Source organism: Poromitra crassiceps (assembly GCF_964638095.1).
Source record: "Poromitra crassiceps genome assembly, chromosome: 4".
Lineage (NCBI taxonomy): Eukaryota > Metazoa > Chordata > Actinopteri > Beryciformes > Melamphaidae > Poromitra > Poromitra crassiceps.
This window is the reverse complement of record NC_139626.1, coordinates 62,084,983-62,100,510: the sequence shown is the minus strand read 5'-3', so window position 1 is coordinate 62,100,510 and position 15,528 is coordinate 62,084,983. Positions and strand designations below refer to the sequence as shown.

General features: G+C 47.4%; 1 protein-coding gene across 1 annotated transcript in view; it reads left to right on the top strand.

The window, feature by feature from the left end:
* Positions 1–15,528, top strand: part of meis1a (Meis homeobox 1 a) — a gene marked incomplete at both ends in the record, with an annotated part of 107,639 nt that overhangs the window by 30,575 nt on the left and 61,536 nt on the right. The window contains one exon of the mRNA XM_083636016.1: positions 14,952–15,097. Within this exon, the coding sequence (XP_083492142.1) occupies positions 14,952–15,097 (146 nt within the window). The remainder of the gene's footprint in view (positions 1–14,951; positions 15,098–15,528) is intronic.

Below are 15,528 nucleotides of genomic sequence, written 5' to 3'. Positions count from 1 at the left end.
TACAGTATTTACCCTAATGAGAAAAGGAGCAAATATTGATGGTTAAAACTGAATAGTGACATCACAACAGTCTAATGTTAATTTCAAATGAGATATTCCACTAAATCTGGCTTCAAACGACCAACATTTTAGAAAAACAACCAACAAATGTTGGCTGCGAGCCAAAACTTTCGGCGGAGACCTTTGGTCGTCGCCGAAAGTTGCTCCCGCAGAATTTTGCCGTGCTCTTGTGTTTGTGCGTGGATGGGGCCGGGGTTGCGGAGTGTCCGCGCCGCGGGCTGGTCTCAGTGGTCTGGGTAGAAAAGTCCAGGGCCGTTTTTTAGTCCCAGTCCGATCCTGTCTTGAACTACAAGCTAACTTGAGCTATAGATCGTGAGTTCCCAAAACGGAATAAACACACCACACATATAAATACAAAGCTGCCCCTTGTTAGCTCAATCTAGTTGTAACTACGATATCTGCAGATCCCCCTCCCCCCCAACCACAGATTTAGCTACTGCATCTGCTAGTTTCACATGTAGCTTTAGCTAATCGCTCCCGTTTCACAGAGACAGGTCTCAATCAAAGTTAATTTTCTCCTGATCTGTCTGTGTGAAAAATGCCATTTTAGTGTCAGAATGTTCTGAAGATATGTGGCTTGTGGGGCCCAATATTTATTTTGGTGACTATATGGGGGCGAAAGAATCTGTCACAATAGAGAGCCAAAGTGAACGTCACTTCCTGCTTCAGCACTGTACCAGAGATTTTCATCCGCCATTTATTTTCCCATAGACATTCGTAAAATGCTTATAACAATAGTTTTACTTCGTCAAACCAAACGGTTCAAATATATTTAGAAACAGGAGAGACCACGTAACATTTCACTCGGACCAAAACTTTTAAAAATCGGATTTAAAGAAAATATTTTTTATGTGTCGTTTTCTTTAGTTTTGGTCGGAGTGAAATGTTCTATAGTCTCTCCCGATTCTAAATATAGCTGAACCGTTTGGTTTGACAAAGTAAAACTATTTTTATAAGCAATTCCAACCCTTTTGATGCTGAGTGCCAAGCAGGGAGGCAAATGGGTCCCATTTTTATAGTCTTTGGTATGACTCGGCCGGGGATCGAACTCACAACCTCCCTCGCTGGGGAGCGCTGATCTCAGTGCACAATATGCAAGGAAGCAGTCTGAAAGTAACGTTAGCTCAGTGCGGTAGCTAGCTTGATAGCTGACAGCTAACATTAGCTAACAACACACATACACAGTGATTTAGCTCAACACTCACCAGAAATATTAAGTGTCTGGCCAATCTGCTCCCACAATTGAGCCTTTCTGTCTCTGTTGTGATAGTTTCTCCATATGATTAGTTGCCAGAAAAGGAGCACCCGACACCAGCGTCTTTCTGAAAAGTTAACATTTTCTCAACTGGAAGTGTTGGGAGCCGGTGCATAAAAACGCCGGAGTGCTCTGAAAATAGACGCTGGGCGCAGCAGCGCACTTTCTCTACACGTCCGTGTGCGCCCGCATACGCTCCCTCCTCATTGGAAACAACTGAAAAAAGACGCTGGAGCTGAGGAAAAGACGCTAGATGGACACACGGCCTTAGTGTGGTTTTCCTTTTTGAGGATTGTAATTTGAAAGTATTTTTAGATTGCGATACTTTTACTCTCACTTGAGTCATTTAAATAATATACATTCTACTCAAGTACATTTAAATGTACACTGAGTAAACGAGTAAATGTTTGATGATTAGTTTGTTTTGCACACCGCACTATGAATGAAAACATGTGAAAACAATGTTTCATCTGATACTGCTGACACTCAGCCAATAGCTAAATTGTGATATTGCAGCAGCAGCAGCAGCAGCAGCTCATAGCTCGTTTGGCAAAGGAGAGAATCACCAAACTGAGCATCCCTGGCTGCATCTGAACGAGCTGTTCAGTATGAAAGGCAAGACAGACAAAGACTGAGACAGCTTAGCTAACACTGACTGCTAACATGCACCATGTGCTGGATGTGTGAAATGTAAGTATTATGGTAAATAATAAAAAATAAAAAATATCTTTAAAGTAGGGCACATGTACTTTAAATAGGCTACTCTCTTATACTCTTACTTTTTTTTAACATTATTATTCTTTGGGGCATGTTTGCCTTTATTTAGACAGGACAGTAGGCAGACAGATAAGGTGGAGAGAGAGAGAGAGAGAGGGAGAGAGGGGACGACATGCGGCAAAGGACCTCGGGTCGGATTCGAACCTGTGTCGGCCGCACGAAGGGCCGAGCCTCCGTCGTACGCGTGCTACCAGGTGAGCCACTTTATGCGCTTACTCGAGTAATTTCCTGGACTAGTACTTTTACTTGTACTTGAGTTAATCGTCAGTAAAGTAACAATAGTTGTACTTGAGTTAATCGTCACTAAAGTAACAATAGTTGTACTTGAGTTAATCGTCAGTAAAGTAACAGTAGTTGTACTTGAGTTAATCGTCAGTAAAGTAACAATAGTTGTACTTGAGTTAATCGTCACTAAAGTAACAATAGTTGTACTTGAGTTAATCGTCAGTAAAGTAACAGTAGTTGTACTTGAGTTAATCGTCACTAAAGTAACAATAGTTGTACTTGAGTTAATCGTCAGTAAAGTAACAGTAGTTGTACTTGAGTTAATCGTCACTAAAGTAACAATAGTTGTATACTTGAGGATTTGTCAGGCTGCTCTGTCCACCCGACGAAAAGAGAAATCAAGAAGAGGTTCGTCGTCAATTTCATCTTCATTCCCAGGCTGACCTAAATAGTGAGGTCACCTTTACAGAGCGCTGGGTTGGCAGAGGAGAATGGTCTGTAGTGGAAGTGTGGGGGGAAATACTCTCCCCCGACTCTGTCCTCTCTCTCTCTCTCTCTCTCTCTCCCCCCCTCTCTCTCTCTCTCTCTTTCTCTCTCTCTCTCTCTCTCTCTTCCCACTCTCTCTCTCTCTCTCTCTCTTTCTCTCTCCCCCCCCCTCTCTCTCTCTCTCTCTTCCCAGACCACGGCTAATAAAACTTTGTACAAACACTTCTTAAAAAGCGGAGCGAGGGAGGCGGCAGGCTGTGACCGCCTGGCTCAAAGCTCCGCTCTCCTGAAGTGCAACTGGACTGTTTCATCTTTTTTCTTCTTCTTCTTCTTCTTCTTCTCCTTCAATCTCACAAATGTAGAAGAGAACGAGCGAGTCACGCTGCTGAAAGGCCTGACGGCCCCTGCACACCAACATGGGCGGTGAGCGATGTACTCGCACTCGCCCATTAAGCCCCGCCCCGCTGCTACAGCGTGGTTGGCTGCCTTGCTGTATTTCCGTCTTCAATTGGTCGGTTTCGAAATGCCCCTCCTTCCCTCACTGCCGTTTGTCGCTCACCAGCTTGCAAAGCATGCTGGGATACCTGGCGTCAGGACATCGCAAGCAACAAGACGAGAGGAGGGGCCAAAACCGAAATAGACCAATTGAAGACGGAAATACAGCAAGGCAGCCAGCCAAGCTGCAGCAGCGGGGCGGGGCTTGACAGGGCGAGTGCGAGTACATGTGAGTTGATCGCGTTCGGTGTGTAGGGGGTCTGAAGAAAGAATGAAAACGAGGGGGACTGAGAGGAACGAGGGGCTACAGATATGTGCAGGGCCCTCAGATGAAAACTAGCCTTTTAGCTAAATCTGTTTATTAATATGCTTTAGCCCTGTCAAATTAACTAATAAATCAAATTAAATTAAAAGTGGAGAGATGAGAGATGCAGAAAGAGATAGACAGACAGACAGACAGACAGACAGACAGACAGACATACTCATACATTAGATAGATAGATAGATAGATAGATAGATAGATAGATAGATAGATAGATAGATAGATAGATAGATAGATTGATTTTGTTGGTGAAATCGAAGTAATTTCTGACACCTCTTTTCATTCACATGCATTGACAGTAATGCTTTATTTTCCGGGTCCACAGTTTCCTAATAATTTTCTAGAAAGGAACTGTTAATTTCTTGGAAAGTTTAACGGAAAGATGACGTGAAGCAGCAGTTCTATAGAAACTGTCAACAGTCTGGAGAGTCGATCAGATACTGAACATTTCTAAGAGTTTCCTGGAAAGAATGGCAAAACTATAAACTATTTATTGGAAAAAAGAATAGGGAGAGGTCAATTGGGGAACCCAAGTCATTATTCATATAATGATATAATATAGTTATTTCTTGAATCCTTACTTAAGTTCTAATTTTCTGTATAACAACACACCATTTCCTGGTTCTGTCTTAGAAACAAAGACATTGGAGGGAGGAATTGACCAATTCTACTATTGAACTCTTTCTGTATTTTCCTTGTAATTAGAACATAATGTCATGATTCCTTCCAGGAAACCTCAGAAGAAATTAACATTCACTTTTTAGGAGATTATTAGGTAATTGTGGAACCGGAAAATAAGGCGTTGCCACATTTACACAGAATCTGATGCGATGGATTCCTCCTTGTACAAAACGGATCGATGTGAAAACTCAAAAGCTCAATTCTGTTTTTAAGATCTACTTTGAGCGACTCAGGAGCGTGAAACTCCTTTAAAGGGATATTTTGTAAGATTTCCCCCACTAGATGTCACCCTGGAGCTGTAACAGCAAAATGTAAACACAAACAATCTATTCACTTATGTTGCCCCGCCTACTTTTTTCTCTTTCATGTCAGACGCAATTGTATTTGCAATTGTATTTGTTCTTCCGGTTCAGCGTTAGCCGGCCGGTTGCATTGTAAACATCGATGAACTGTAAACTATGAATGAAGTTTGGCAACATTCAGCAGCTACACTGCGGCCAACTTCAGTTACATGCTCATAGCGTTACTGCTGCGAGGAGCCGGTGGCTGTACCGGGTCGGACTCGGCATAACGTTAGTTCCAAAAGCGCATGTCAACAGTGTTTTCGGAATTATTCTCACTGCCAGTAGGGGTCGACAGATACTAGCTAGTCCGGCCGGTCACAGCCAGCGCCCCCTCACTGCTCGGTGACAATTTCCAAATAGGCGTTATTCTGATAAACTGGTCACATATTTTGGAATGTTCTCATCCGAAAAAATATTAAAACTTTACAACAGTTTGTGTATTTTTTGTGTGCTTGAAAACTGTTTTTTTGGCAAGTCTAAAAATGATAAAGGTAGAAGTAATCTACTTCCGGGTCAAAAACGGAATAACGTAACAAAATGACGCATCCTGGTATGGCAAATGATAAGGTGAATAAAACACATAGGGCCCTACCGTTGCAATCGGCGCAAAAACTGCGTTTAAGGCCTAGCGCTAGGCCGCCTAGCCCAGTTAGTGGGTGTGGACCAGCGCACTCGATATCTTCGTATTGGCGCTACACGCAGCCTCAACCATTACAACCACGCCTTTTAAAGGAGAATTTCGGTTTTTTTGAACCTGGATCCATCTCCTGGCATTAATTATGATTTGGCCACTCACCAGGCGATCTCCGCGGCGTTTCTGGCCGTCCTAGCGTTGTTTTGACATCAATAGCGTCCAAGTCAGTTGTAAAATGGAGCTGACTTGGGGCCAAGTGTGAGCCTGTCCTTCCTGCATCTAAATAGCTATTTTTATTCCCGTTTTCGCCAAATATCGTCAGAATCTGATCCCTCAAGAACCACCACACTGATATTTCGCCAAAGGCTGTTTCCTGGAGTCACACAGGGATCAAATTACCTCAAACGTGATCTCGGTCACCAAGTCTCGTGAAGTCCCGCGATACATTCCTGCCGACTGGCCAAGTAGGCTACAGGAGGACGCTTTGCGGTGGTGGTTTTAGCGCAACCTATGTGGGGTTTGGCATAACCTTCGTTATTTCGAATCCCACATAGGTTACGCCAAACCCCACATAGGTTGCGCTAAAACCACCACCGCAAAGCGTCCTCCTGTACTTGGCCAGTCGGCAGGAAAGTATCGCGGGACTTCACGAGACTTGGTGACCGAGATCACGTTTGAGGTAATTTGATCCCTGTGTGACTCCAGGAAACAGCCTTTGGCGAAATATCAGTGTGGTGGTTCTTGAGGGATCAGATTCTGACGATATTTGGCGAAAACGGGAATAAAAATAGCTATTTAGATGCAGGAAGGACAGGCTCACACTTGGCCCCAAGTCAGCTCCATTTTACAACTGACTTGGACGCTATTGATGTCAAAACAACGCTAGGACGGCCAGAAACGCCGCGGAGATCGCCTGGTGAGTGGCCAAATCATAATTAATGCCAGGAGATGGATCCAGGTAAAAAAAAAACGAAATTCTCCTTTAAGCGTAAAATTATGCACCGTCATGCTCATTGGATAAGTGCAATAAACGAATCGCACGCTTGCCTTTTAAGCTCCAATTCCACTGGTCCAGCAAAACCAGACAAAAGCCAAGCGCTCTGCCCCTCCCCCTCCCTTCATCCATTCTGTCTGTCTCCATATATAGGCAATTATTCCATATTATTATGCTTCTCAAACCAATCTAACTGCAGTTTAAATACTGCAAGCATCTAAATACGCTACACTATAGCAAGATCAAAGTGAAAAGAATGTTCTAAAGGCATCAGCTAGAAAAATATAGCCTATCCCTATATGATGAGATTAATAGATTGGTGAAAGTTTGTCCAGAAAGATATCGTTTTCTCTCCCCTGCTAGGATGGTAGGATGATGCACATAAATATAGCCTACATTATGTAAAGTCATTGCATAAATGTGTTTTTATTGTAAAACTAAAATGTGAAGTAGAGCCAATTTATTGGAGCGGACATCACAGTAGGACATGACAGAAGCCGTTACGCAGTCACTTATCTAAATCACGTTAAATCGACAAGAGATATAGCCCCAATATGACATAGATGTTTCACATAGGGTGGTGTTTTTATTTCGATGTTTTATTTGGTCCAATATTGAAATGTTCTACAATGGCAGGTTGTGTTACCATTACACATTATTTAGATCCTCCCTTAATATAGGTTTTCGGCTCATTTAGTTGCTATTTAGTAGCGAAATGGAGAAGCACAATGCATGCTGGGACATTCACATTGCAGTGAACTTACAACTTCTTTTTCCTATGGGAAGCTGGGTGCTGCTATGTGTTGTGTCTGTCTGAGCGAGGGAGTCACAGAGAGAGAGTCGTATTGTGCCTGTCAGACTGATATGAGCAAGAGAGAGGGAGTGACACAGAGAAGGGTGACAGAGGAGAGCCAGAGGAATGCTCCACGCAACCAGCGCACTGAATAGGCCTGGTTTTCAAAAGCGCAAAGCGCTAAATTTACGCCAGGTGGGAAGATATCATTACGCCGGCATTTAAGGCCGACACGCCCATTCTGGCCCATTCTGGGACTGCGCCACGCCCATTCGGCCTAAAGCGCATTTGGCAGCGTAAAGCCATATTGATACCTTCCCGAGGCAGGCGCAAGGCACGTCCAAAACACTCGCGTTGCTCTGGCATAGCGTCTGCTATCTACACTATGCAACCCCAGACACTCGTCTGCCATCGAGACACGCATAGCGAGCCCACACAGCCGACATCGCACATTGTAAACACAGACCAGGAAATACACAGTGCCAAACCGCAATACAAACAGAGACTAACCTTATTTCCACAGCCATGGCTGCTTTATTTCCTCAGTCTCAGTCACAGCTTGATCCTGTAGATGCTGTCAAGCCTCGCTGGGCCACTCTCTGTCCATTTATAAAGGCAGGAAAGAGCTAAATCCACAGAAACGAAGGGCCTTCAGCCCGAAGAAGCAGCAGGCTGATAAACAAAGCCTGTTTCCACAACACAGAGAGGGGGCGTGGCTTTTTTCACTGCTTTCAACACAATATCTCACATGCCTCTCTAGATATATAATAGACTTTTGTGGACATCTAGTACATTACATTACATTATGTCATTTGGCAGACGCTTTTATCCAAAGCATCTTACAATAACACAGAATCTAGTAGTGCTGAATCTTACAAATACTTCCTTTAAACAGCTACTTCTTGTCGGTTCCTTACAACGTTACGTATTATGTTCAGAATCAGATACATGCATGTGATGTGTGGAGGGAGCTAGCCTGGTAAAACCGCCCTGATCACATGACCTCATATCGTGTTTCGTTCTGTGGATCAGTCCCCCACCCCCCCCCCCCCCCCCCCCCCCCCAGTGATTTACAGAAATTGCAAAGTCTGTGGACCAATCAGGAACCTGCCTCGTAGTTGACAACGTAACCGGCCAATAAGAGACTGCGTCGGAGTTGATCACGTGAATGCAGGTGGCTTCTGGTAGAACATGATGGCGGGCCCTGGAGCAGCGAGCGGTAATGCTAACGTTCGTAAACACAACCGTGAGTGCAGGTATTGCAGAAATAGACTCAATAACAACAGTGAAACAAGAAGAAGAGTATGCACCAGAAGAAGAAGAAGAAGAAGAGTATGCACCAGAAGAAGAAGAAGAAGAAGAAGAATATGCACCAGTGGAGTTCCTCAGAGGAAAATTACATTTTTGCCATTCTTTCAAGTGGATTTGGATTCGTCTGTCAAGGCAAATAGTCCCGCCCACTAAACTCGCTGATATGCAGAACGAAACAGAATGTGAAGTCACATTATCAGTATTGTTTACCAAGCTATGAGGGAGCGGTTTCTCCCAATTTACAGCCAGTCCAACATGGCACGGACATTAGTAGCTTTAGCAACAAGCTAGTCGCATGGAACTCCCCCCCCCCCCCCCCCCCCCCCCCCCAGACTCACCAATAGTGAGCACACTCAATCCAATGAGAAAACTTAGGCGCAGGGCCAAAATAGACTAAAAGAGAAACAATAAAAAACGATATATATTTTTTATTTTTATGTATTTTTTCCTTTTCTGACTGTTTTTGTGCTTGCATGTTGTAGTCGACAGAGAGCTCTGCATCTGTCCAGACAATGTTTTCTCTCTGTCTCTTTTGGCAGCGTGTGACGTCAAATATGACGAGTCACAAGGGGAGTGATGGGAGGACACTTTCCCATCTCAGTGATCCGACTGAGTTGCATTTCAAACCACCTACTGTATGGATGTGTTTTGAATCTGACCTGAAAAGATCAAATCCTGTTGGTTTTTGCTCCTCGGAAAAAATATCGAATTTGAGTCCATCCACTGCCGCACTGTCTCTGCCAGCTTGTCTCCACACAGTCCACACAACATGTTCTGTCTCTGCCAGCTTGTCTTCACACAGTCCACACAACACATTCTGTCTCTACCAGCTTGTCTTCACACAGTCCACACAACACATTCTGTCTCTCCCAGCTTGTCTTCATACAGTCCACACAACACATTATGTCTCTACCAGCTTGTCCTCATACAGTCCACACAACACATTCTGTCTCTCCCAGCTTGTCTTCATACAGTCCACACAACACATTCTGTCTCTGCCAGCTTGTCTTCACACAGTCCACACAACACATTCTGTCTCTGCCAGCTTGTCTTCATACAGTCCACAAAACACATTCTGTCTCTGCCAGCTTGTCTTCACACAGTCCACACAACACACAACACGTTCTGTCTCTGCCAGCTTGTCTTCACACAGTCCACACAACACATTCTGTCTCTGCCAGCTTGTCTTCACACAGTCCACACAACACATTCTGTCTCTGCCAGCTTGTCTTCACACAGTCCACACAACACACAACACATTCTGTCTCTACCAGCTTGTCTTCATACAGTCCACACAACACATTCTGTCTCTGCCAGCTTGTCTCCACACAGTCCATACAACACAATCTGTCTCTGCCAGCTTGTCTCCACACAGTCCATACAACACATTCTGTCTCTGCCAGCTTGTCTTCATACAGTCCACACAACACATTCTGTCTCTACCAGCTTGTCTTCACACAGTCCACACAACACATTCTGTCTCTGCCAGCTTGTCTTCACACAGTCCACACAACACATTCTGTCTCTGCCAGCTTGTCTTCACACAGTCCACACAACACATTCTGTCTCTGCCAGCTTGTCTTCACACAGTCCACACAACACATTCTGTCTCTGCCAGCTTGTCTTCATACAGTCCACACAACACATTCTGTCTCTGCCAGCTTGTCTTCATACAGTCCACACAACACACAACACATTCTGTCTCTGCCAGCTTGTCTTCATACAGTCCACACAACACATTCTGTCTCTGCCAGCTTGTCTTCATACAGTCCACACAACACATTCTGTCTCTGCCAGCTTGTCTTCATACAGTCCACACAACACATTCTGTCTCTGCCAGCTTGTCTTCATACAGTCCACACAACACATTCTGTCTCTGCCAGCTTGTCTTCACACAGTCCACACAACACATTCTGTCTCTGCCAGCTTGTCTTCACACAGTCCATACAACACATTCTGTCTCTGCCAGCTTGTCTTCATACAGTCCACACAACACATTCTGTCTCTGCCAGCTTGTCTTCACACAGTCCATACAACACATTCTGTCTCTGCCAGCTTGTCTTCACACAGTCCACACAACACATTCTGTCTCTGCCAGCTTGTCTTCACACAGTCCACACAACACATTCTGTCTCTGCCAGCTTGTCTTCACACAGTCCACACAACACATTCTGTCTCTGCCAGCTTGTCTTCACACAGTCCACACAACACATTCTGTCTCTGCCAGCTTGTCTTCACACAGTCCACACAACACACAACACATTCTGTCTCTGCCAGCTTGTCTTCATACAGTCCATACAACACATTCTGTCTCTGCCAGCTTGTCTTCACACAGTCCACACAACACACAACACATTCTGTCTCTGCCAGCTTGTCTTCACACAGTCCATACAACACATTCTGTCTCTGCCAGCTTGTCTTCACACAGTCCACACAACACATTCTGTCTCTACCAGCTTGTCTTCACACAGTCCACACAACACATTCTGTCTTTGCCAGCTTGTCTTCACACAGTCCACACAACACACAACACATTCTGTCTCTGCCAGCTTGTCTTCATACAGTCCACACAACACATTCTGTCTCTACCAGCTTGTCTTCACACAGTCCACACAACACATTCTGTCTCTGCCAGCTTGTCTTCATACAGTCCACACAACACATTCTGTCTCTACCAGCTTGTCTTCACACAGTCCACACAACACATTCTGTCTCTGCCAGCTTGTCTTCACACAGTCCACACAACACATTCTGTCTCTACCAGCTTGTCTTCATACAGTCCACACAACACATTCTGTCTCTACCAGCTTGTCTTCACACAGTCCACACAACACATTCTGTCTCTGCCAGCTTGTCTTCACACAGTCCACACAACACATTCTGTCTCTGCCAGCTTGTCTTCACACAGTCCACACAACACATTCTGTCTCTGCCAGCTTGTCTTCACACAGTCCACACAACACACAACACATTCTGTCTCTGCCAGCTTGTCTCCACACAGTCCACACAACACAACATCAAATACTGCCTTGTGCGTGGGATGGTGACAGCACGGCACCTGGTTGGGGTGAGGCACCGACACCGTCGGAGTGGAATGGGCTGGTCCACAGCACCAGGGTTGGTCCACAGCATCAGGGCTGGTCCACAGCATCAGGGCTGGTCCACAGCATCAGAGCTGGTCCACAGCATCAGGGCTGGTCCACAGCACCAGGGTTGGTCCACAGCATCAGGGCTGGTCCACAGCATCAGGGCTGGTCCACAGCACCAGGGCTGCCGCCAGGGACAAAATTATCCCATAGGGCCCCAACCCGCCCAACCCTCCTCCATCCAATTAAATTAGACCATTAGAGGGCCCTCCTGGTCCTCACCTGGTCCCAGGGCCCTCCTGGTCCTCGCCTGGTCCCAGGGCCCTCCTGGTCCTCGCCTGGTCCCAGGGCCCTACTGGTCCTCGCCTGGTCCCAGGGCCCTCCTGGTCCTCGCCTGGTCCCAGGGCCCGGGACAACTATAAGCCTGTTGTCTCCCCTGACGGCGGGCCTGCACAGCAGTTTGACTCCCTCCTCCTCTCCTCTTCCTGCTGTGAGGCCGATCTGTCACAATCCATTAGCAGGTTAGGCCGGAGTCACCGCCCGCTTCTGCTCACCGCAGTGAGGGAGAGAGCGAGAGACCAGAGAGAGGGAGAGAGCGAGAGACCAGAGAGAGGGAGAGAGCGAGAGACCAGAGAGAGGGAGAGAGCCAGAGACCAGAGAGAGGGAGAGAGCCAGAGACCAGAGAGAGGGAGAGAGCCAGAGACCAGAGAGAGGGAGAGAGCGAGAGACCAGAGAGAGGGAGAGAGCGAGAGAGCGAGAGACCAGAGAGAGGAAGAGAGCGAGAGAGCCAGAGACCAGAGAGAGGGAGAGAGCCAGAGACCAGAGAGAGGGAGAGAGCGAGAGACCAGAGATTGGGAGAGAGCAGAGAGAGGGAGAGAGCCAAAGACCAGAGAGAGGGAGAGAGCAGGAGAGAGCGAGAGACCAGAGAGAGCGAGAGACCAGAGAGAGGGAGAGACCAGAGAGAGGGAGAGAGCGAGAGACCAGAGAGAGGGAGAGAGCGAGAGACCAGAGAGAGGGAGACAGCGAGAGACCAGAGAGAGGGAGAGAGCGAGAGACCAGAGAGAGGGAGAGAGCAGAGAGAGGGAGAGAGCAGAGAGAGGGAGAGAGCAGAGAGAGGGAGAGAGCAGAGAGAGGGATCAGGAGAGAGGGAGAGAGCAGAGAGAGGGATCAGGAGAGAAGGTGAAGAGGTGGGGTGTAAATCAGCCTGAGGGAGCTGGCAGGTCGGCCTAATGAGGCTGAGAGCTTGTTTATGGAGTTACGCATCATTTTTATGATTATTTCCACCTTCTCAGGCTCCGCTCCAGCTCCAGCTATAGGCCACAGAGTCCAGAGCTGCATGTGACCAGCACAGCCCCTTACCGGCCGCTGACATGAGGCCCGCCTGCCCGGCCACAGGCACCACGGGCAGGCGGCCCGGGACCAGCTGGCCCTAAGCTAACCTCACCTAACCTAACCTTAGCCTGGCGCCGTTAAAAAACACCGAGGAGAAAATGAGGCTCATTAAACAGGCAGAGAAGGTGCAGTAAAACACTGGCAGAGAAGGTGCAGTAAAGGCTGCTCTTAGTGGTTTTGACTGAGAATGCGGCATTATGTGCCACCATCCATAACTGGTGGGGGGATGGATGGAGGGGGTCAGGTTCACTAGTACAAATCCCGTCATCAACTGGGGAAATCGGGGTGTGTGTGTGTAACACTCTCTGCACTGCACCTACTGCTGCAGTGCCCTTCAGCATGACACTGGGATAGTCTCGCTTACCAGAAGTTGTCGAGTGAAACTGACAGCCAAAAGGTAAACAGTGAACCCGCTTGAAGAAAATCACTTGAGATCAAAAGACTGAGCCAGGAGTCAGAAGTCGTCTTAATTGAACATATATCTTGGCCAAGAGATGCGCTCTTGTACATCCACAAATGGATACACAGGTTTACATACAATGAACAGAAAGTCACAGACATGTGTAGGACCCACATCAGGTGACATCAGCCCTGCCTGAACAGAAAGTCACAGACATGTGTAGGACCCCCACATCAGGTGACATCAGCCCTGCCTGAACAGAAAGTCACAGACATGTGTAGGACCCCCACATCAGGTGACATCAGCCCTGCCTGAACAGAAAGTCACAGACATGTGTAGGACCCACATCAGGTGACATCAGCCCTGCCTGAACAGAAAGTCACAGACATGTGTAGGACCCACATCAGGTGACATCAGCCCTGCCTGAACAGAAAGTCACAGACATGTGTAGGACCCACATCAGGTGACATCAGTCCTGCCTGAACAGAAAGTCACAGACATGTGTAGGACCCCCACATCAGGTGACATCAGCCCTGCCTGAACAGAAAGTCACAGACATGTGTAGGACCCCCACATCAGGTGACCTCCGCCCTGCTTGAACAGAAAGTCACAGACATGTGTAGGACCCACATCAGGTGACGTCAGCCCTGCCTGAACAGAAAGTCACAGACATGTGTAGGACCCCCACATCAGGTGACATCAGCCCTGCCTGAACAGAAAGTCACAGACATGTGTAGGACCCCCACATCAGGTGACATCAGCCCTGCCTGAACAGAAAGTCACAGACATGTGTAGGACCCACATCAGGTGACGTCAGCCCTGCCTGAACAGAAAGTCACAGACATGTGTAGGACCCACATCAGGTGACGTCAGCCCTGCCTGAACAGAAAGTCACAGACATGTGTAGGACCCACATCAGGTGACATCAGCCCTGCCTGAACAGAAAGTCACAGACATGTGTAGGACCCACATCAGGTGACATCAGCCCTGCCTGAACAGAAAGTCACAGACATGCGTAGGACCCCCACATCAGGTGACATCAGTCCTGCCTGAACAGAAAGTCACAGACATGTGTAGGACCCACATCAGGTGACGTCAGCCCTGCCTGAACAGAAAGTCACAGACATGTGTAGGACCCACATCAGGTGACATCAGCCCTGCCTGAACAGAAAGTCACAGACATGTGTAGGACCCACATCAGGTGACATCAGCCCTGCCTGAACAGAAAGTCACAGACATGTGTAGGACCCCCACATCAGGTGACATCAGCCCTGCCTGAACAGAAAGTCACAGACATGTGTAGGAGCCACATCAGGTGACATCAGCCCTGCCTGAACAGAAAGTCACAGACATGTGTAGGACCCACATCAGGTGACATCAGCCCTGCCTGAACAGAAAGTCACAGACATGTGTAGGACCCACATCAGGTGACATCAGTCCTGCCTGAACAGAAAGTCACAGACATGTGTAGGACCCACATCAGGTGACATCAGTCCTGCCTGAACAGAAAGTCACAGACATGTGTAGGACCCACATCAGGTGACATCAGTCCTGCCTGAACAGAAAGTCACAGACATGTGTAGGACCCACATCAGGTGACATCAGTCCTGCCTGAACAGAAAGTCACAGACATGTGTAGGAGCCACATGTGTGGACAGGTGACTGCCTGGATAACATGATGTTTACGTGTGGACAGGTGACTGCCTGGATAACGGCGTGGCGTCTCCCAGCACGGGGGACGACGACGACCCCGACAAGGAGAAGCGGCACAACAAGAAGAGAGGCATCTTCCCCAAAGTGGCCACCAACATCATGCGGGCGTGGCTGTTCCAGCACCTGACTGTAAGTCCATCAGACTCTCTCTGTCACACACACACACACACACACACACACACACACACACACACACACACACACACACACACACACACACACACACACACACACACAGTCACCTCTGTCACATTCACACAGTCACCTCTGTCACACTCACACAGTCACCTCTGTCACACTCACACAGTCACCTCTGTCACACTCACACACACATATGTCACACTCACACACAGTCACCTCTGTCACTCTCACACACAGTCACCTCTGTCACGCTCACACACACTCACCTCTGTCACACTCACACACAGTCACCTCTGTCACACTCACACAGTCACATCTGTCACACTCACACAGTCACCTCTGTCACACTCACACAGTCACCTCTGTCACACTCACACAGTCACCTCTGTCACACTCACACACACATATGTCACACTCAC